At 40.9% G+C, this 22,354-nt stretch overlaps 1 protein-coding gene across 1 annotated transcript in view; it reads left to right on the top strand.

The window, feature by feature from the left end:
• cngb1a (cyclic nucleotide gated channel subunit beta 1a) overlaps positions 1-22,124 on the top strand; it is a 200,550-nt gene extending 178,426 nt beyond the window's left edge. The window contains exons 32-37 of the mRNA XM_060924320.1: positions 7,899-7,996; positions 10,069-10,152; positions 14,645-14,763; positions 14,857-15,003; positions 19,310-19,498; positions 21,509-22,124. Of these exons, the coding sequence (XP_060780303.1) occupies positions 7,899-7,996; positions 10,069-10,152; positions 14,645-14,763; positions 14,857-15,003; positions 19,310-19,498; positions 21,509-21,749 (878 nt within the window). The 3' untranslated portion in view covers positions 21,750-22,124. The remainder of the gene's footprint in view (positions 1-7,898; positions 7,997-10,068; positions 10,153-14,644; positions 14,764-14,856; positions 15,004-19,309; positions 19,499-21,508) is intronic.
• Positions 22,125-22,354: the final 230 nt, after the last annotated feature.

Below are 22,354 nucleotides of genomic sequence, written 5' to 3' on the forward strand. Positions count from 1 at the left end.
TGCCAATGGGGATCAGCCCTGCTCCTGAGGTGTTTCAGCACAGGCTGACACAGGCACTTGATGGGTTACCAGGGGTGCGTATTATAGCTGATGATATCCTTATCATTGGTGAGGGGGAAAATCATGAAATGGCAGTGAGAGACCATGACGACAAACTAAAAAGACTCCTTGAGAGATGCAGAACATGCAATATCAAACTGAATTTCGACAAACTGAGGCTGAAACAGAAGGAGGTGCCGTACATAGGTCACAGACTGACGTCTGAGGGCTTGAAAATTGACCCTGAAAAAGTACGCACCGTACAGGAAATGCCAAGACCTACCGACATCAAGGGCCTGCAGAGATTGCTTGGAATGGTCAACTACCTCGCAAAATTTTGCCCACGCTTATCGGATAGCTGTGAGGTCCTGAGGCAACTGACACACAAGGATGTGATATGGGAATGCACTGACATACAGGAAATTGCTTTTGAAAAAATGAAACAAATGATAACCACAGCACCAGTATTGAAGTATCAAATCAAGTTTATTTGTATAGCGCTTTTAACAATAAACATTGTCGCAAAGCAGCTTTACAGAATTTGAACAACTTAAAACATGAGCTAATTTTATCCCTAATCTATCCCCAATGAGCAAGCCTGTGGTGACGGTGGCAAGGAAAAACTCCCTCAACCCAAGTACTACAACCCAAGGGAGGACCTCACTCTCCGGTGTGATTCATCTGAAACAGGACTATGTGCAGCGCTTATGCAGACAGGCCAGCCGATAGCATATGCCAGTAGGGCACTCACCTCCACTGAGAGAGGGTATGCACAAATAGAAAAAGAGTGCCTGGCCATATTATTTGGGATGGAAAAATTTCACCAATACACGTATGGTAGAAAGGTAGTGGTGCACTCTGACCATAAACCGCTTGAAACCATCACAAAGAAGCCTTTGCTTAGCGCCCCAAAGCGGTTACAAAGAATGCTGTTGAGACTTCAAAAGTATGACATAGAAGTAGTGTTTGTCCCAGGCAGATTGATGCTTGTAGCAGATACACTGAGCAGAGCACATCTACCTGAATGTGCAGCTGAGGGATCAGTTGAAGCTGAAATTGAAACTGTTAATATGATTCATTACCTACCCATTTCCGAGGAGAGACAGCAGAGAATCCAGAGTGAGACAGAACGGGACCGGGCCCTCCAGGTGCTGAAACGGAGAATACTGCAGGTGTGGCCAGAGGACAAAGCACAGGTGGAGGAGGAGGTGAGGCCGTATTTTTTTATGCGGGATGAGCTAAGTGTGCAGAACAATGTCATCTTTAGGGGTGAGAGGGCTGTCATTCCAACTGCTCTAAGAAAAGAAATTATGGAAAAGATTCATGCTTCACATTTAGGTATTGAAAACTGTCAAGGAGAGCAAGAGAATGTGTGTACTGGCCGGGTATGCATGAACATACATTGGAAAGTGTCAAGTGTGCAGAGAATTATGCAAGGCTGACACTTGCACGACTTTTGGCCACAATTTTGTCATGGCAAGTCGTGCCATTTTGGGGCACGAACTGGGAGGCTCCCGCACTGTTCACGACTAGTTCACGCATTGTTCACGACGAGTTCACGAATGCGTGCCCGTCCACATTCACGAACTGGCACGACAAGTTCACGCGTAGTTTGCGCATAGTTTACGCACTTCCCGCATTGGCACGACGAGTTTGCGCAATTCGGACGGTGTCGTGCCGACTTGGGCACGCCATATAAAAAGGGGGCCTCCCCAACCCCTGGTCATTTTTGAATTGGCTGTGGAAGAGACAACATGCTGAATACCAGAGACACAATCATTGCAGAGAAGAGAAGATGCCTATACCTGGCAGCTGCTCTGGCCATTGTTGAAGAGCAGCAGAAAAGGCTGGAAGAGGCAGAAGAGCAAGAAAAGGCAACCCCACCTCGAAGAAAGACACAAAGGAAAGTGTGGGTCCGGGAATGGTTGACCAGAAGGCACGAGTTTGGACAGTATGACAGTCTACTGACTGAACTCCACAAGGAAGATCAAAGGGGCTGCTTGTGAACTGCTCGTGCCATGCGCAAACTGTTCGTGAAGTGCGTAGACTAGTCGTGAACTGCTCGTGCCATCAATGCGTGACCGTTTCAGTGGGAAGGCACGGCCACGCTGTGATGCGCACCAATTCGTGAACATGTCGTGAACTCGACGTGAGCTGTTCGTGAACTATTCGTGGCAGTTCGTGACAGTCGTGGCATGCACTTCCATGCACTGGCACGCATCCTCCCGCATCGTCCCGACGAGTTCACGATGAGATCACGAACAGTTTGTGCATAGTTCACGACCCGGTCGCGAAATTTTGTCGTGACCAAAATTTTGAACATTTCAAAATTCTCGTCCCGACATGGCACGCAGTCACGACAGGTTTACGCACACTTCACGCCAGTTTACGACTAGTTTGCGCACTGGCACGACTCGAGTCGTGCCAATGCGTGCCACGGAATCGTGCAAGTGTCAGCCTTGCATAAGATACACGGCAGCAGAAAGAACCATTACAGAGTCATGACTTCCCGTTAAGGCCATGGGCAAAAGTGGGCACCGACATCTTCACCTTCAACAATAAAGACTACTTAGTGACTGTGGACTATTTCTCCAATTTCTGGGAAGTTGATTACCTACCTGATACTAGGTCCACCACAGTCATCCATAAACTGAAGGCACATTTCGCTCGCCATGGTGTGCCTGACGTGGTGTTCTCTGACAATGGCCCACAGTATAGCTCACAGGAATTTAAAAGATTTAGCCAGTCTTGGGAATTTGAACATGTAACATCATCACCTACATATCCTCAAAGCAATGGAAAAGCAGAGTCTGCTGTCAAGACTGCTAAAAGATTAATGGGAAAAGCCCTGCAGGCAAAGTCAGACCCCTACTTAGCCATACTTGCTCACAGAAACACCCCGGCACAAGGCTTCCAGGCCAGTCCAGCTCAGAGACTGATGAGCCGATGGACAAAGACATTGCTGCCAATGTGTGAAAGTCTGCTGAAACCTGCGGTAGTAGACACTGACAAAGCTGTTTGGGAAAACCAGCTCAGACAGGCTCACTATTACAACAGAGGGGCGAAGGCACTGAGACCACTGCAGAATGGAGAGCAGGTGCGAGTGCAGTCACAAGTGGCCGAACATACATACTGGGCACCAGCATCGGTGGTGCGACAGGACCAGAACAGGTCCTATGCTGTCAAACTGGAGAATGGGACTGTGCTGAGGCGTAACCGTAGACACCTGAGACCATCACCAGGGGTCTCGCCAACAGCAGAGACGAACAGCGGGAGCCTGCCCACCACAGCTCCTGGTGGTGGCGACCACATCGCACTGCAACCCTGCTCACCAGCTGCGCCAGATCCTCAGACGACACAGGCTGTTGTCACCACCAGATGCGGCAGGGTTGTTAGGAGGCCTGCACACCTCCGTGACTTCATTTAAGGGACTCAATGTGTTTAAATTTCTTGTTTGGTTAAAGCAGTGTTGTGCTGTATTTAATTCGTAAGCCCTTCCTTTTAAATGTTATGTGTTGAGGGCTGTTTAAAAAAAAAAAAAAAGGGAGATGTTACAATGTATGTGTTGTACCCGGTGGGATTTGAGGGGTGCATCAGGATGTAAACACTGTTCTGAAGTTACCGGCAAAATGAGTTAAACGCACTACTGTGTGAGCGTCTTCATTTAATGATATAAACAAGCATAAAACAACTTTTTCAGCAGTTTGTGCTACAGTAGCTCTTCTGTGGGATTGGACCATATGAGCTAGCCTTCCTACCCCATGCGAATCAATGAGCCTTCGACATATTGTGGATTGTCCGTGAATCAATTAGCTCATGTTGTCACTTATGCACCTTATAACAACTATAAATAGTTGTTCCTTTACCCATTTCTACTTTTCTTTCTCTTGAAGTTAATAAAACAAATCAAACCCAACTCTGTAAAATGATGCAGAGAAATCTCAAAGCAAAAAAGCCCTCTGTGCAGAAAACTGACATTGTATACTCCTTACATAGACATTAATAAAAGCTTTCTCACAGAAAGCTTCACCAGATCAACAATTTTGCATTCTTTTTTATTAAATAACCACTGTTTTTCTTTTCTTTTTGTTATGTTGAGATTATATGGCTCATCCTCATCAATCTGTAACTTCCTGTGAACTAGATGTTACTGTAGAACTGCTGTTGTATTAGAATGTGCACATCAGAATGAGTTATAGAAACTTAACACCTCCTGAGCAATAAGAGTTGAGATTAATCAACAACACAGTTTAAAGGCAGAGAGAAATGTATCCCTTTCCCCCTTGGATAATAATAGTACAAGTCCTGACAATGAAAACTTATCATTGAAACCCATGTCGTAAATGTCGGGAACATTTCAGAATTTGTCGAGTTTAAATTTGCCGCCAAGGGAATCCTGGTACCAACATCGCCATTATTAGCTGGCTTTCGCGTGATGTCACAAGTGTGAGTGGTTTTACCAGCAGTGTTTCCACTGATGTCCATACAGTGTAGCTTCTGTCCAACTCTCTGCTAGATTACATTCATTTTGACGTAAACTTGCAACAGAACACGATGTAGGAAGAGAGACAAATCATTAAAGGTCTGATGACATGAACATGACTCTATGAAATTTCTTAAATAAACTATACAACATGGCAAACATGTTAGATTTCTGTTATAATTACGTGAAAAGAAGCTGTTGTTACGCGAATATCCAACTTTTAATTGCACAGCGCAAGAAAACTGGGTCCGTGGCTCGCGGCCATGCTGTGACGTCAGCGGAAGAACACGCTGCGGTTCACTGGCTGTTCTACTCAATGGAAATGGCGCATGAAAACGCCGGTGAACTCTCTAGTGCTAGGTCTTCCTCTGAACAAAAGAACAACCAAATACTGGTACTTTAAGCAGTGATCATGATGGCATGATTTTATCTGATTTTAAATAAATAAGATTGATAATAATGTGAATGTTCACAACTAGTACATACAAACTCTGCAGCTTCTGATTCAGCAGCTGCGTCATACTCCGCAAAAACATCAGCAAGAACCTACAATATAAATGGAAATGCAATACACTAAGCTCAAATGACTTTTGGAAAGTATAATTTCTAAATTTTTTCTACATATTCTTGAAGTCGGTCATCGGAGTACTTGCTACCGTTCCCTAACAACGCATGGCAAAGGGTAAAGTGTAGTGTTGCTACGAGTACTTGCTAAAGTCTCCGGTGGAAGATCCTCGATGTGCTGATAAGACATACAGTTCTATATAACACACAAGTGTCACGATGATCACAAAACAGATGCAAATTGTTAAAATACCTAATTTTTAAGCAATCATGTGTTGATCTCTTCCGAATAGAATCTATGATAGCCTACCCTCTTTACCCTTTGCCTCTCATTGCTAGGCGGCAGTTACATGAAAGCCGCAAGCTTTCACAAGCAAATACATGACTGATATCACGCCGATTTTATGATTACATTTATGATTATCATGAATGTGTACTCTATGATGTGTACTCTATGAGCGCTCTGGAGCGAGTGACTTCCAAGATGGCCACACAGACCGCAGTGTTACTATTTTTAGCATCATGTCGGAGCACTCTATACGTACCTTTATCTTATGTCGTTTCTCATCACATGTTCTGACAGGAGGACTGTCTTTGGAGGAGTTGCCTTGTCCCAGGTGACTGCTGGATCCGGCATAGCTACTAGTAGACCCCCTCCAGAATACTGTAGGCACTGCTGATGGTAGTAACACACGTTTGTGCTGAACTGCACACGCAAGAGATTCTTTTAAGCTGGGAAGGGTGTCAAAACAATCCAAATCGAAGTGTTCAGAGCACAGGACGGATGTTCGTGAGGGCTCCCACTTGTCACGAGTGCGCCTGACTTGCTTCACCCACTTCGCATGCAGCTTGGGATCTCTGGGAAACTTGAATAAACTTACCCCATCCTTGTGGGTTTTGGAGCAAAAGCCGGCAACACAACGCGAAGGCATAATAACTAATATATATATATATATATATATATATATATATATATATAATACATATATATATATAATACATATATAATACTAATATGACAAACTGAACACCTGTCGCATCAACAACAAACTGGTAAGTGAGGAGGAAGATTCTTTCGCTGACATCATATAGCTCCTCCTCCTCATTCGTCTCCTGGGTGCTGCAGCCCCGTCAAATTTGCCCAAATAGCCGCGTTTTTTATCATAACTTGTAAAATAGGCGCCTTCGTGAATTAATATATGGATCATCGGGAATTACTTTTTATGTTATAAAACATTGCCAAAGATGTCAAAAACGTGTCATCAGACCTTTAAACTACAATCTACAACTGTTATGGAGAAGAAGGGGAATAGAAAAGAAGGGAAAGCACCCAGAAAGCGATGTATCACTGCCGGGTGCAGCAATACAAATGCCGTGGAGGGAGTTGCCCTGTTCCTTTTCCTTAAAGATAAAGGTAATTACTAATTAGTCAAGACTTTGCTACAATGTACTGCAAAGCATTTTGTTTCCAACATACTGTAATACAGGTGTTTCTTGTGCAGTTGTTGCATTCGCACCTAAAACGAGCAGACAGAAAATCTCTTTTGAGCTGAAATTTTAAAGAGGAGGATTCTTTTATCTTTATTTGATGCAATAGAGCCTATATATATAATTATGTAGACTTTGTGGTACGCTCATGCACATGATACAGGTATGTCCTCAGGCTGTTTACTGGTACAATATAAAACTTACATGTTTCTTTCGGCACTTTGACTTTGTTTTTTCTTGTGTTATTGATTAGTTGCATCCAGAAGTCTAAGCCTCAGCCTAAATTGAAGGCCTCCCAACAACAACAACTAACACTGAAACAATGACGATGTCCTAACTTTGTCAGTCAAGGATGATCTTATACCCTTCACCCACTCTTCACATTCATTTGAAATCTAGAATACACCCCCCCCCCCCCCCGGATATTGTAATTATTAGCTGATGAAGGAAGTTGCATTGCTTGCAGTTGCAGCTCGTATGCTACAATGGCAGGCCAATGATAGACTATGCATGGCGACGGAAAAGTTTAACTGAAGACTGTCAGCTGTAGCTGTACTAGGCTAGCATATCATCTTAGTCTTTTTTTAAAAGTCTAAGAATGTTTTGGAAAGCAACCATTCCATATTTGCAAGTCGGTCTTTATGATCGTCCTTGGGTTCATCATTGTCGCTGACCCCGCTCTCATCGGACAATTCTGGCTCAGACCGGTACGGTTCGATACCTCTCTCTTCTTCCCTATCGCTGGCCACTTCTTCTTCTTCTGTCAGTACGTCATCAACTTGAACTGACAAGAAACTACTAAAACTTGAATTTTCTCCCTCACTAAATTCCTGCTCGCTTTGGTCGCTCATGTTGTTGTTCGTGACCAACATACACTCATGGCGTCACACGGCTTCTGTCTGCTGCTTCTGTCTGCTACTTCAGGTTGCTTGGTGGGCAGTTCTGAAAGGGCTAAATTTATTCGGCATTTGCCTGCGAATATATCCACTACCATGTGGTTTAGAGAATAGTTGCCTCTGTCTAGGGACTCAATAAACCTCGCCGAATTTAACTGCTATTCTGTTTTAGCGCCTAAAAAACCCCCGCATTTCTCTTGGTCTTTAAGACAAGTGTGTGATTATTTAGGCGCATGCTTCCTTCACTTGCTAGCACCATAGCACCACTACAAAACTAAAGAAGTAATATTCATAAGTCAGGCATGTCTTGGCTGATTTACATATGGTGCAAATGGAAAATTGGACAAGTTGTTTTTCCTAGTGTAGGCAAGGTTGGGTATTGTTCCTCATGTTGAATATACTGTAGTGAGCAGTATCTTTGTGTGTAGATGAACAGGAGTTGCTCATACAGCTGCCTGATAAGATGCGTCTGGACATCGCCGTGGACGTGAACTACTCCATTGTCAGCAAAGTGGCTCTCTTCCAAGTGAGTCACTTGAAAACAGACACTTGCATGCAGTAAAACATGGAATAGATTTACAGGGGTAGGTTTCCTGATAACATTGCACTTTAGGACTAAAGAGCGAGTTTAAAGTTTAAATGAACGTCGTCTCTGTACATGGTTTTCCTGAGTACACTCGTAAAAAGGAGTCTTAAGAGCAACTTTGCTAAGAGTGTCTTTGCAGTGTGTCTCATCGATTAAAGGCATTAGCAGTTCCTAAATCCAGTCGATGAGGTCACTTGGCATTTGTTTTTAACCAAAAACCAATGAAATCTAAAGTGCTTAAAATATGTTAATATATTGTATTTTCATTAAGTATTACATACATAATGTGGTAATTAATAATTGAAACTATTTTATATTTTGGACAATAACTTTTTTTTTTAATTCCAAACGTGTTTTTTAATTAAATGAACAAACATTCACACAAAAGAATGAGCAAATAATAAGCTAAATAATTGAGTAAATGTTTTCCCTGTGCCTGCTCATTTCACTGTTACCCAATCAAGCAATCATGATTATTTCAGCTGTTATCCACAATGCCAAGTTAGCAATGTTCTCCCTTTATACACACACACACACACACACACACACACACACACACACACACACACACACACACACACACACACGTTACAGGTGCAGAAATTTGTTTCATTTATGACACTAAATGAGAATCAATTGCCTAATGGAGTTAAATTTGGGATAGAATTAGCTCATGTTTAAAGTCTTTAATTGTCTGTAAAGCTGCTTTGCGACATCTGTTGTTAAAAGCGCTATACAAATAAACTTGACTTAAATTTGATTAAAATGTGGTGATAGCGATGTGACATTACAATATCCATACATAATTCCATAGCATATTTAAATATATTCATAATGTTTGGTCTATATTTTTTTAATAATTAACTCAATGTATTTGCAATGTACAAGAAAAATTATTTAACACCGGCAGCAGATTCAACACCAGTCTTTGCCCATTGACTGCAAGAGTCCCCCGGAGGCGCATGCGCATTCTGTGTATTCGGCTGTGAGGAGACGCTTTGTTGTGAAAGAGTGATCCAGGTCCATTGTAAGTTAAGAGCCAACTAAAGTACTACTTTAGCTACAATATTGTTCGGGAAAACTGCATTAGCTTAATGATGGATCTTAAGAGGCAGTTTAGAGATGCTCTTAGCCTTAAGAGCCTTTTGGGAAACCCACCCCTGTATATCTTCTGTAAATGAAGGACGCACAGATAGTAATTCACCTCATGTTCTGAAAATCTGGGTCAAAAACCAGGAACTGTTTATCTTGCTACAAAACAGTGACATCTTAGCAAGTGAAAATATCTTGAATGTCATAGATTTTGCTTTTCCTATTATAAGATAACGATGTGCCAAATATAAGATTATTAAACCTATTTCTAGACATTGTTATTAATTTCAGACATTAAATGTTCTTATCATATTATGACAGATAATTTTGCTTCTTTTGCGAAATAAATACTTAAAATTATCATAAAAACAGCCAATAAAATTACAAGGCAGTCGGTAGAGTGCATACATCCACGAAGCCACATATTCTCAACATCAAAATCAAAGCAGTTGAACCTAGGATTATACTAAAGCTGGGTACCAAATTTCATCAAAATCCGTTCACCACTTTGAGTTACACTGGGAATAGACAAAAAATCCTGGATCTGTATACATATCTGGATTTGCATCAAAAGCTAATCAATTGTTCCTTGGCCCATGGCTCACCTTTCCTCAAAATGTAATCAAAATCTGTTCCCTAATTTTTGAGTTACGTTGGGAACAAACAAACGAAAGCGAAAACATAATCTCCTCCAACAAAGTTGGTGGAGGTAATAAGACTATTTCAAGCTTGAAATTAGTAAAATTGGAGGAATAGGTTTAATAATCTTATTTGGTTTATTGTAATGTTACAAGAGGAAATATTCAATAAAATTGACTACGTATTTAAGATATTTTAACTCGCTAAGATGTTGGTTTTTTGCAGTGCTACACAAGAGTCTTGCCATCTCATCATCTTATGTGTCTTGCTCTCATTCTCAGGGTTGTGACAGACAGATGATATTTGACATGTTGAAGAGATTGAAGTCTGTAGTCTACCTCCCAGGAGACTATGTGTGTAAGAAGGTTAGAGAATATGTACAGTCTTTATAGCTTATACCACAGCACTGATTGGATTGAATTCACAAATCTGATTGGTCAGAAGTAGTAGATTAAGTTTCTATTGCAGCAGTTCTGACAATAGTTTAGACTTGGTATAGTATGGTGAATAGTCACATAATTTAAGCCTAATAATATCCAGGGAAAAAAAATGGATAGACATTGTATATTGTATGTCCTTTCACTGCAGAGAAAAGTTTCAGATGAGAGGGATTTGTGGTACCGGTTTCTCAGTAATGTGACTAGCTGTATTTATTGTACTATAAACTTCAAATGAGAAAAAAGAGAGGCTGGTGAGGGAAGGACTGCTTACAGCTGCTATAACGTAATTGATAATTAAGCAACATAGAGAATATTACATGGTTGCGCAAAAGTTTATCTTCAAGTGGTGAATATATTCACGAGTGAGCAAAGCGAACAAGTGAAAATATTTTCAACACGAGAAGATAAACTTCATATCTTCGCACCACCGTGTAATGTTCTTTATATTATATGGACACATACACAAAAAACCCCACAAGTTAATCAAAAGAATTTTCATTTTGAACTGGTTCGCCATTTTGACAGCATGCATCAAGTCAGCAGGGAAACACTGGGAGTGACGTCACTGGTGTGAAATATCAGGAAATATGTCACTCAGATCCATGATTATTTCATACGAACAATACGAGTTTTTCAATCCGAGAAGATGAACTTCATATCTTCAGACCAACATGTGATTTTCTTTTTTTATTATATAGACACATTCACAAACACAAAGTACCAAAATTTATCAAAACAATTCATCGAATTCCTCATGAGTGACGTAGAAAATTGTCGCAGTTTTGGTTCTCTATGTCCCACATAAAGTTTGTATGAAAAAAAATTAGGGTGCCTAAGACTTTTGCACAGTACTGTATGTGGTGAACACAGATGCACGGAGTGATACACACAGTGTATCACACACACAGTAGTCTGTGTTATACTAAATATAATCACCCTTGGAATGCTGCTCAACCAATCAAATTAGTGGACCAGAATTAACTATTATATAATCAGAGCAGGCGGCACGGTGGTGTAGTGGTTAGCACTGTCGCCTCACAGCAAGAAGGTCCTGGGTTCGAGTCCCGGGGCCGGCGAGGGCCTTTCTGTGTGGAGTTTGCATGTTCTCCCCGTGTCCGCGTGGGTTTCCTCCGGGTGCTCCGGTTTCCCCCACAGTCCAAAGACATGCAGGTTAGGTTAACTGGTGACTCTAAATTGACCGTAGGTGTGAATGTGAGTGTGAATGGTTGTCTGTGTCTATGTGTCAGCCCTGTGATGACCTGGCGACTTGTCCAGGGTGTACCCCGCCTTTCGCCCATAGTCAGCTGGGATAGGCTCCAGCTTGCCTGCGACCCTGTAGAAGGATAAAGCGGCTAGAGATAATGAGATGAGAATGAGATAATCAGAGCAAACTTGTCTTGCAGTTCCATAACATTTAAAGTTACAGCAAAGTAATAAAAATTCTAATGTGGAAAATGTCTGTAGTGTAAGAGGAATAAAACACTTCAGTACATGCTGTAACTTGATAATATTCTTCATTGGTGTGGCAACAGTAACTTTGCTTATGAAAAGATTTTGGGTGAGACAGCTTTCCATTTATTATGTACTTTAGTTTTAGTGTTCCAATGAAAATGAAAGAAGTAAACATTGAACACCATCTTATCAATCACCTTACATTTGTGGCGAGTGGAACATTGTGTGAATTTAATCTTCAGTTGACTATCAGTTATTAGCTATATAAACAGTATTTAAAGGAATAGACACATGAATTTTCCCATGCTCAAGGATTCTCCTGATCAGGGGGAGTGTAAATAGTTCAGTTTTAAGGGCCTGGTCCCACAACACAGATAACTATAACTATAACTATAACTATACCTATAACTACAACTATGACAATACCTATGCCTGAATTTAGTTCCAGTCTGGAGCAGTCACAACACAACTATAATCCTGACTATAATATTGGTTGGTCCTGCCACTCAGGTAAATAAATGCATGGAACTTAGGAATAGTCATGGAAGTTTGTCCAAGTAGTAGCACATTATTCTGGGTCATACTGTACAGCTTGGACTTCAAAACAACTCATGCACATACTCCGGTGGTTGACAAAATACAGATAGGTCATGGACTACAGAAATACAACCCCGATTCCAAAAAAGTTGGGACAAAGTACAAATTGTAAATAAAAACGGAATGCAATGATGTGGAAGTTTCAAAATTCCATATTTTATTCAGAATAGAACATAGATGACATATCAAATATTTAAACTGAGAAAATGTATCATTGAAAGAGAAAAATTAGGTGATTTTTAAATTTCATGACAACAACACATCTCAAAAAAGTTGGACAAGGCCATGTTTACCACTGTGAGACATCCCCTTTTCTCTTTACAACAGTCTGTAAACGTCTGGGGACTGAGGAGACAAGTTGCTCAAGTTTAGGGATAGGAATGTTAACCCATTCTTGTCTAATGTAGGATTCTAGTTGCTCAACTGTCTTAGGTCTTTTTTGTCATATCTTCCGTTTTATGATGCGCCAAATGTTTTCTATGGGTGAAAGATCTGGACTGCAGGCTGGCCAGTTCAGTACCCGGACCTTTCTTCTACGCAGCCATGATGCTGTAATTGATGCAGTATGTGGTTTGGCATTGTCATGTTGGAAAATGCAAGGTCTTCCCTGAAAGAGACATCATCTGGATGGGAGCATATGTTGCCCTAGAACCTGGATATACCTTTCAGCATTGATGGTGTCTTTCCAGATGTGTAAGCTGCCCATGCCACATGCACTAATGCAACCCCATACCATCAGAGATGCAGGCTTCTGAACTGAGCACTGATAACAACTTGGGTCATCCTTCTCCTCTTTAGTCCGAATGACACGGCGTCCCTGATTTCCATAAAGAACTTCAAATTTTGATTCGTCTGACCACAGAACAGTTTTCCACTTTGCCAGAGTCCATTTTTAAATGAGCCTTGGCCCAGAGAAGACGTCTGCACTTCTGGATCATATTTAGATACGGCGGCTTCTTTGAACTATAGAGTTTTAGCTGGCAACAGTGGATGGCACGATGAATTGTGTTCACAGATAATGTTCTCTGGAAATATTCCTGAGCCCATTTTGTGATTTTCCAATACAGAAGCATGCCTGTATGTGATGCAGTGCCGTCTAAGGGCCCGAAGATCACGGGCACCCAGTATGGTTTTCCGGCCTTGACCCTTGCGCACAGATTCTTCCAGATTCTCTGAATCTTTTGATGATATTATGCACTGTAGATGATGATATGTTCAAACTCTTTGCAATTTTACACTGTCGAACTCCACTATTTGTCGGCGCAGAATTAGGGGGATTGGTGATCCTCTTCCCATCTTTACTTCTGAGAGCCGCTGCCACTCCAAGATGCTCTTTTTATACCCAGTCATGTTAATGACCTATTGCCAGTTGACCTAATGAGTTGCAATTTGGTCCTCCAGCTGTTCCTTTTTTGTACCTTTAACTTTTCCAGCCTCTTATTTCCCCTGTCCCAACTTTTTTGAGATGTGTTGCTGTCATGAAATTTCAAATGAGTCAATATTTGGCATGAAATTTCAAAATGTCTCACTTTCGACATTTGATATGTTGTCTATGTTCTACTGTCAATACAATATCAGTTTTTGAGATTTGTAAATTATTGCATTCCGTTTTTATTTACAATTTGTACTTTGTCCCAACTTTTTTGGAATCGGGGTTGTATAATAAAAAAAGGATACAAAATACGGAGTGGTTACGGATTTTAATATGGATGCATCACGGATGCTAATAATTTACAGACTGGTCACGGATGTGTCAGTATATTACAGATTGGTTACCAGTTTCATAAGGATGAAGCATCATGGATAAAAAATTAAGAAATCTAAAACAATTATAGGTTTGGACTGCTGAAGTTCATAATTAAAATATCTTACCTGCATTTATATGCTTACTTTATTAATTTACTATTGATATTTCATGGAAAATATCACATATCTGTGAATAAAAGATCCATGCTTTGTATTATATTTTTTTATTTTCCGTTAATCCGTATTCCATGACTTCATGATGCAAAAAGGATGTACAAAGATGCCCGGGAAAAATGGCACGTGTTCAGAAAACAATTACCTGATTGGTCAGATGTTTTATCGGATCAGGTCCAGGCCTGGAAAAATCATTCAAGAAGCAATCTCACTGATACCGATAAACCCAGGCCTGGGCTATAGGCATTGTTATCAGTCTGGTGTGACCACCAGCCACGTAAACTGCAGGGGACCGATTTATTTATAGTTATTGGTATTGTGGGACCGGGCCTTAAAGGACCTGAAAATAACTTTAGTGATGTAAATATATTTTGTGTTCAGTTTGAGTTAAGTCTTTTATCCTGTGGCCTCTCTTGTAACTGATGTGAATCTACTCCATCTGAGTCAGGGTGAAATCGGCAGGGAGATGTACATCATCAAAGCTGGAGAAGTGCAGGTGGTTGGAGGTCCTGATGGTAAAACTGTGTTTGTGACTTTGAGGGCTGGATCTGTGTTTGGGGAGATCAGGTAAGTATTCTGAAAGTTTCACTGTATGATGAATTATCATAATTTCTGAACAATATTTTTGTGTGTAACAAAGTAAATGCGTTTCTCCATCAGCTTGCTGGCTGTGGGTGGAGGGAACAGACGCACAGCTAATGTGGTGGCACACGGCTTCGCTAACCTCTTCATCCTGGATAAGAAGGACCTCTCTGAGATCATGGTGCACTACCCTGAGTCCCAAAAAATACTACGCAAAAAGGCCAAGTGAGAAGAGAGGGGCTCTGACCCACTGATCTGCCTCAGCAACCATTATTCTCATACACATACATACAGTGAGGGGAAATAAGTATCTGGACACTTTCATTTTAGTTTTTTAATATACCCCCAGTGCATATATCCACTTCAAATTTACATACTTGATGTCGTTTGACTTTGTACTTATAAACCCAAGCAAAAAGTATGTATTTCAAAACATCTACATAGATACACGTTTTTAAATGATATTTAAAGGACCGTGTGTGTGTGTGTGTGTGTGTGTGTGTATTTATTTATTTATTTATTTATTTATTGTGGGCGGCATGGTGGTGTAGTGGTTAGCGCTGTTGCCTCACAGCAAGAAGGTCCTGGGTTCGAGCCCTGGGGCCGGCGAGGGCCTTTCTGTGCGGAGTTTGCATGTTCTCCCCGTGTCCGTGTGGGTTTCCTCCGGGTGCTCCGGTTTCCCCCACAGTCCAAAGACATGCAGGTTAGGTTAACTGGTGACTCTAAATTGACCGTAGGTGTGAATGAGAGTGTGAATGGTTGTCTGTGTCTATGTGTCAGCCCTGTGATGACCTGGCGACTTGTCCAGGGTGTACCCCGCCTTTCGCCCGTAGTCAGCTGGGATAGGCTCCAGCTTGCCTGCGACCCTGTAGAAGGATAAAGCGGCTAGAGATAATGAGATGAGAGATGAGATTTATTTATTGTGTGTGTGTAAAGGATACATAAATATAAAACAAGTTCAAGATAAATGCAGCAAGCAAATATTTTTGTGCAAACTGGTTAAAAAGACTTCATACAATCATGCAATCAATCATGGGGAAAGTGAAGTAGCTTCTTAAAATTCTTAGGGGCAACATTATTGCTGGCCTCTTCTGCTCCTCAGAATTGCCTGATCCGTCCTGATGCCCTATGTCTGGTTGGAGTCTCATCACATCGCTCCTGTGGAGGATGGCCCCATATGGACAGTTGAAAGTCACACTTGGAAGATGCTCTGGACACTTGCAGTAATGCTTTTATGGCTGAGGACTACAGTTGACTTGCTACCTTTAAGACTGCAGTTGTCATGAACAGTTTTGCACTCATTTCCATCAATGAGGAGTTATAACATCAACGAAACTGACTTCATGTTAAAACTGTTAATGTTATAGTCATGCTGTCTGTTGTTGCCCAAATGAGGATGGGTACCCTTTTGAGTCTGGTTCCTCTCAAGGTTTCTTCATGTTGTCTGAGGGAGTTTTTCCTTGCCACCGTTGCCACAGATTTGCTCATTGGGGATAGATTAGGGATAAAATTAGCTCTTGTTTTAAGTCATTCAAATTCTGTAAAGCTGCTTTGTGACAATGTTTATTGTTAAAAGCACTATACAAATAAACTTGACTTGATTCTTAAACAACATTCAAATAGAAGAACTACAGAGCCAATGCAAACACTTTAAACATTCTTGCCAGTACAACTGGTGGTTCCAAGAGTTCATGGAAGCAATAAATAATCACACCTGGACTGGTGTGCCACATAAGTTTTTGTAACAGACTAAAATGATGAGGAAAGAAAAGGAAAGAAGCTGACAGTCACTTGAAAAGAGTTGCAGGACAACCTGAAAGCAGCAAGAACAACAGTTAAACAGAGAAGAACTAGAAGGGCACTGGGTAGAGTTCATACCTCTGCCAAGCCACATTCGGATTTGCATCAAAATCTAATCAACTGTTCCTTGGCTCATGGCCGAACTTTCCTCAAAATTTCATCAAAATCCATTCATTACTTTTTGAGTTACATTGGGAGCTGGCAAAAAAAACTGGACCTGCATACATATACCCCCTTTCGACCAATGGAGAACAGGGTCTGTTCTTGTTTGCACACTGAATTTTGAACTGTTCGGAGCATTTCTACCAAAAATAAATTCATTCAGAGTCTGAAAAGTTGGTTCCCAGCTGGAACCAAAATATAGCTGGATTTTCCATCACGAAGCATGACGACATCAGTGGGTATCATTAGTTTGGAGAGGAAGTGGAGCACAGCAATGGAGAACGCAATGGAAAAGGATACATCTTCACAAAAAATGGACTGAAAACAAATATCTGCAATAACAGAACAAAAGCTCGCAGGTAATCAATGCACGCTGCCATCTTGCTCCTACTGTTTACTCCTGTTGTGAATTGTGCAACACCCTCTGTTCATGATGCATCCTTGATTACAATGGTTCAGCTCCAAACTCATGAAAACATGGGCTAGTTTGCTAGCTGGCAACAAGATTCAAGGAATCCAGAATGGAACTGGTTCAAGAACCCATTCCCTGTTGGTTGAAAAGAGGTAATACATATCCAGATTTGCATCAAAATCAAAACAATTGTTCTTTGGCCCATGGCTCACATTTCCTCAAAATTTATTCACTACTTTTTGAATTACATTGGAAGCAGACAAAAAAAAAAATCCTGGATCCACATACATATCTGGATTTGCATTAAAATCTAATCAATTGTTTCTTGGCCCATGGTCCACCTTGATTCAAAATTTCATCAAAATCTGTTCACTACTTTTTGAGTTACATTGGAAACAGACAAACAAACAACCAACAGAGGCGAAAACATAACCTCCTCCAACAAAGTTGGCAATGGTAATTAGCAATGTACTGCACCACAATCATCTCTATTCCTACACCTCCTGCAAAACTCCTCTGTGGAAAAAGAAGCACAGAGATGTGTGTCTAAAATTTGCATACAGTCATTTAGACAAATCTGAATTCTTTTGGAACAAAAGACAAAACAAATATAGAACTTTTTGGCAATAATTCAGCTTGTCATTTTGAAATGGAAGGATTGCATGTTTGATCCCACAGTGAAGTTTGGAGGTGGGATCATCATGCTGCTCTGTAAACAGTACTGGGAAATTATATGTCATTGAATGAAACATGAATGGAGCAATCTCCTGACTTTATTTATGGAAGATTTTGAAACTGCGAGTCCATCAGCAGGACCCTTAGACCTTTGCAGAACTGAAGACAATATGCCAAGATAAATAGGACAAAATTGAAACACAATGCTGCAAAAACATAATTACTTCTTACCGTAGACGTCTCAAAGCTGTAATTGCCAATAACAGGTTTGCAGAAAAGTGTTAATGATGTTAAGTGGTGGTGTCCAGATTCTGTTTTTCCCTATCAGTTAGGTTTTGTGAATGGCTTTGTTTATGAATACATACTTTTTTTTATCCTGTTTATAATTACAAAGTCAAAAGACATTATGTAGTTATGAATATGAAGCTTGTATGTTAAGTGTGTAAATCTGAAGTGGATCTACTGTATGCACTGGAAGTATATTAAATCCGCTACTTCTGGTCACCTGGCCCCTCCTCCTCTCCGCGCCTGCCTAGCCCGCTCAAGACTGCTGTCTGTCCTGGCTCCTCGTTGGTGGAATGACCTTCCCCTTGAGGTCAGAACTGCCCACTCCCTGACCACCTTCAAGCACAGACTGAAGACTCACCTCTTCAGGCTGCACCTCTCCCCTGCTTCCCTGTCCACTGTGTAACTGTGTATCGGTCTTGACCAACCCAAGCTGTGTACAGTCTAGCCTGGGGTTAGCTGTTGGAGTTCTCTATTTATTTGTACATTGGTTTGTTTCCTTGGGTGTTCGCTGAGTATTGGTACTTCAACAGAATATTACACTAGGTGTTATGTGACTTGTTCAGTTGGCAATAGAACTTTCTTGTCTAGAAGTTCAGCACTTTGTATACCTGACTTTTGCACTCGTTATGCGTCGCGCTGGATAAGAGCGTCTGCGAAATGCAATGTAATATAATGTAATGTAAATAACACAAACAAAAGTGGCCGAATACTTATTTCCCCTCACTGTACACTGATGATGAGTAGTCTGGGTAAACCAATCTCAGCACAGAACTGTTTGTATTTGAAACCGTGTACTAAGCCGAAATGTTGTGTGTAATGATGTTATAGTAGAGACTTATTTGAAATCAGTCAGAGGTGAATCTAATGGCACTGCTCACCCATGGACCCAGTTCATTATCATCATCATCATCTGTGTGTGTGCGCGCATGCGCAAGCTCACCTTGTGGACTGACTGTACTCACTCTAGTGTGCTGAATTTATCCTTACTTAGTAAGTAAGATGTGAAAGCCTCAACCACAAATGTCCTGAGGGCCCACAGCACTGTTTACTGCTCTAACAGACCTTAATGATGAATTCATTTGCGTGCCAAGTCTTTCCCCAATGACATCAATTGTGTTAATATCATCCTCTGTAGTGCTGTGTGTCCTCATGGACTGATGTTCATGATCCATTTGGTGTGCTTGTGTTACTCAGGAAGATGCTAACGAAGGACAAGAAGCCTCCGGAGGAGAAAAGTTTAGGAAAGGAACCTGGTCAGGTGATCCCAGTGCGTCCAGAGACTCCCAAACTGTTTAAGGCTGCCCTGGTGGTGGGCAAAGGAGAAACATTTGTCAAACTGAAGGAGACCTATAAAGACACTGGAGCCATACCAAAGGTGCTTATGTTCTGTGTATATATACACCAATCAGCCATAACATTATGACCACTGACAGGTGAAGAGAAAAACACTGATTATCTCATTACAGTGGCACCTATCAAGGGGTGGGATATATTAGGCAGCAAGAGAATAGTCAGTTTGTGAAGTTGATGTGTTGAAAGCAGGAAAAATGGGCAAGTGTAAGGATCTGAGCGACTTTGACAAGGGCCAAACTGTGATGGCTAGATGACTGGGTCTGAGCATTTCCAAAATGGCACATCTTGTGGGGTGTTCCCGGTATGCAGTGGTTAGTACCTACCAAAAGTGGTCCAAGGAAGGACAACCGGTGACAGGGTCATGGGTGTCAAAGGCTCATTGATTCACATGGGACACGAAGGCTATCCCATATGGTCCAATCCCACAGAAGAGCTACTGTAGCACAAACTGCTGAAAAAGTTAATGCTGGCTAAAACAGGTGTCAGCATTAACCTTTTCAACAGTTTGTGCTACAGTAGCTTTTCTGTAAAGAATGATTGATTAACTTATGTATCCTTCCAATCAGCTCAAATAAATCTGGCCATTCTTCTTCTATCCCTCTAATCACCATGGCATTTTGGTATGCAAAATTGCTACTTACTGGTTTTTGTCTTTAACATCATTTTGTGCAAACTGTAGAGAGCATTATGTGTGAAAAATTCCAAGAGCTCATTCATTCATTTTCTATATCACGTGTCTGTTTGGGTCTCAGGTAAGCTGTTGGCAGGAGGCAGGGTACACCCTGGACAGGTTGTTAGTCTATCACAGGGCAGAGACAAACAGCCATACACACTCACATTCAGACCTATGGGCAATTTAGAGTATGTATGAATCTGTATGTCTTTGGAGGAAACCCGAGTACCTGGAGGAAACTCAGGCAAGCACAAGAATATGCAAACTCCACAGAGAAAAGCCCTGGTCAACCAGCAGGTTCAAATCCAGAACCTGCTTGCTGTGAGGTGATGGTGTTAACCACTGCACCACCGTGCCGCCCTTCCAGAAGATCAGTTTCTGAAATATTCAAATCAGCCCATCTGGCACCAACCGCAATGCAAAGTTACTGCGGTCACATTTTCTCCATTCTGATGTTTGATCTGAACATTAACTAAAGCTCTTGACCTGCATCTGATGAGTTTATGCATTGTGTTGCTGCCACATACAGTAATTGGCTAATTGGATAATTGCATTTATTCTATCCACATTCACTGGATATGAGCAATCGCATACTCTGATTGGCTACTCGACTACTAGGCTGTCAGCTCATATACCGTGAGTAGAGACAAACAAAATGGCAGAGTGTGTTGCTGAACCAACCAAGGACGAAATAAAAACTCTACTCGAAAAAAAATGTATCACGTATTTAAAAGAAACAGAAGTAGCGAAAAGAATATAGGTTTTTTTCCTCAATATCGCCTGTTCCACACTCCAGCCCAGTTGGTGGCAGTAATTTACATTTAAGTTGATTTGCCAACTGCCACAAAAAACCCTAAAGAAGAAGAAAACCTCAAATACAAAAAAGCAACAAAATATGGAATAAAAGTATTTGATGGTAAGAATGTAGCTTTTTTTATTTTTCAAGAATTATTATAACATTTTTCACAAATTGCTACTGTCATTTCATCAGTTTGTTTACATTCCAAGTGGAAATGATTTTGTTGGACGTTTTGTATGAAGTTTTTATTTATCTAATTTGCAAAAAATAAAAATGCTCTGTTTCTCAAAATCCAGTGAATGTGGATAGAATAAAACAATTATTCCACTCAATCTCATCATACATGGCTTATAGCTATCAGCTCATGTATGACTCGATTTCATGGAATAATTGTTAAATGTAAGTGTAGAGGTCTTCCTATATTACAGTATACCTAATGCATTTCAGGTATTTTACCATTTCTAGAGTTTCTCTTTGTGTTCTTGTATGTAATTTCAAAACTTTTATGATACATGATGTTTCTTATGACCTTTAATTTCGCTGTCTCGATCTCTCAGCCTTCTGACAGCACAGCAGCGTCCACCATAGCACCGTCTGTACCCCCTCCCTCTCCCATTCACCGTCGCTCACCCATCCAGCGCACAGTCACTCAGGATGACGATGACCTGGTGGCACAGACCACAGACAGCACAGTGATCATCCGCGTAACCCCACACCAACATGGAGAGGAGATCCTCAGTGTTGAAATGGCAGAGGAAGAAGATGGTAAAGCTGAGATGACTGAGCAGGAGGAGAAGAAAGAAGAATAGAAGTTGGAAGAAATGATATGAAGTTAGGACATGAGGCTGGGAAATAACCTTTTATTATAATGCTTTTACTATTATGGGGAACTATTCTCCTGAATCCAAACCAAATGGGTGTTTGCTATTTAATTACAATTTGTGATGCTTTTCTGTTTTAAAATCATCGCTGACTTTAAATCACATGAGTTTCAAAAGAAGGAGGTGTGAGTGCGTGTGAGAGAATGTGTTATGGAATCTGATTTCTTTTTCCTACAAAACATACTGCTCTGATTTCAGGAATGCTGCTTTGCCTTCTTTTAAACTGCTACTCTATCTGCCATTATAGCACTAGCTGTAAGCAAATACAGTACACTGACATACACACACACACACACACATGAATATACACACATGTTCTGGTCTTGTCATAGAAGTCATAGTTTTTTTTGTTTGTTTGTTTTTTTGCTTATTTGGTTGGTTGGTTGGTTTTTGGTTTCTTTTTGCATTCCCTTAATTTTAATATGACAATTTGAGTGTACAGTGGTGCTTGAAAGTTTGTGAACCCTTTAGAATTTTCTATATTTCTGTATAAATATGACCTAAAACATCATCAGATTTTCACACAAGTCCTA

This window comes from Neoarius graeffei, chromosome 6, assembly GCF_027579695.1.
Source record: "Neoarius graeffei isolate fNeoGra1 chromosome 6, fNeoGra1.pri, whole genome shotgun sequence".
NCBI lineage: Eukaryota > Metazoa > Chordata > Actinopteri > Siluriformes > Ariidae > Neoarius > Neoarius graeffei.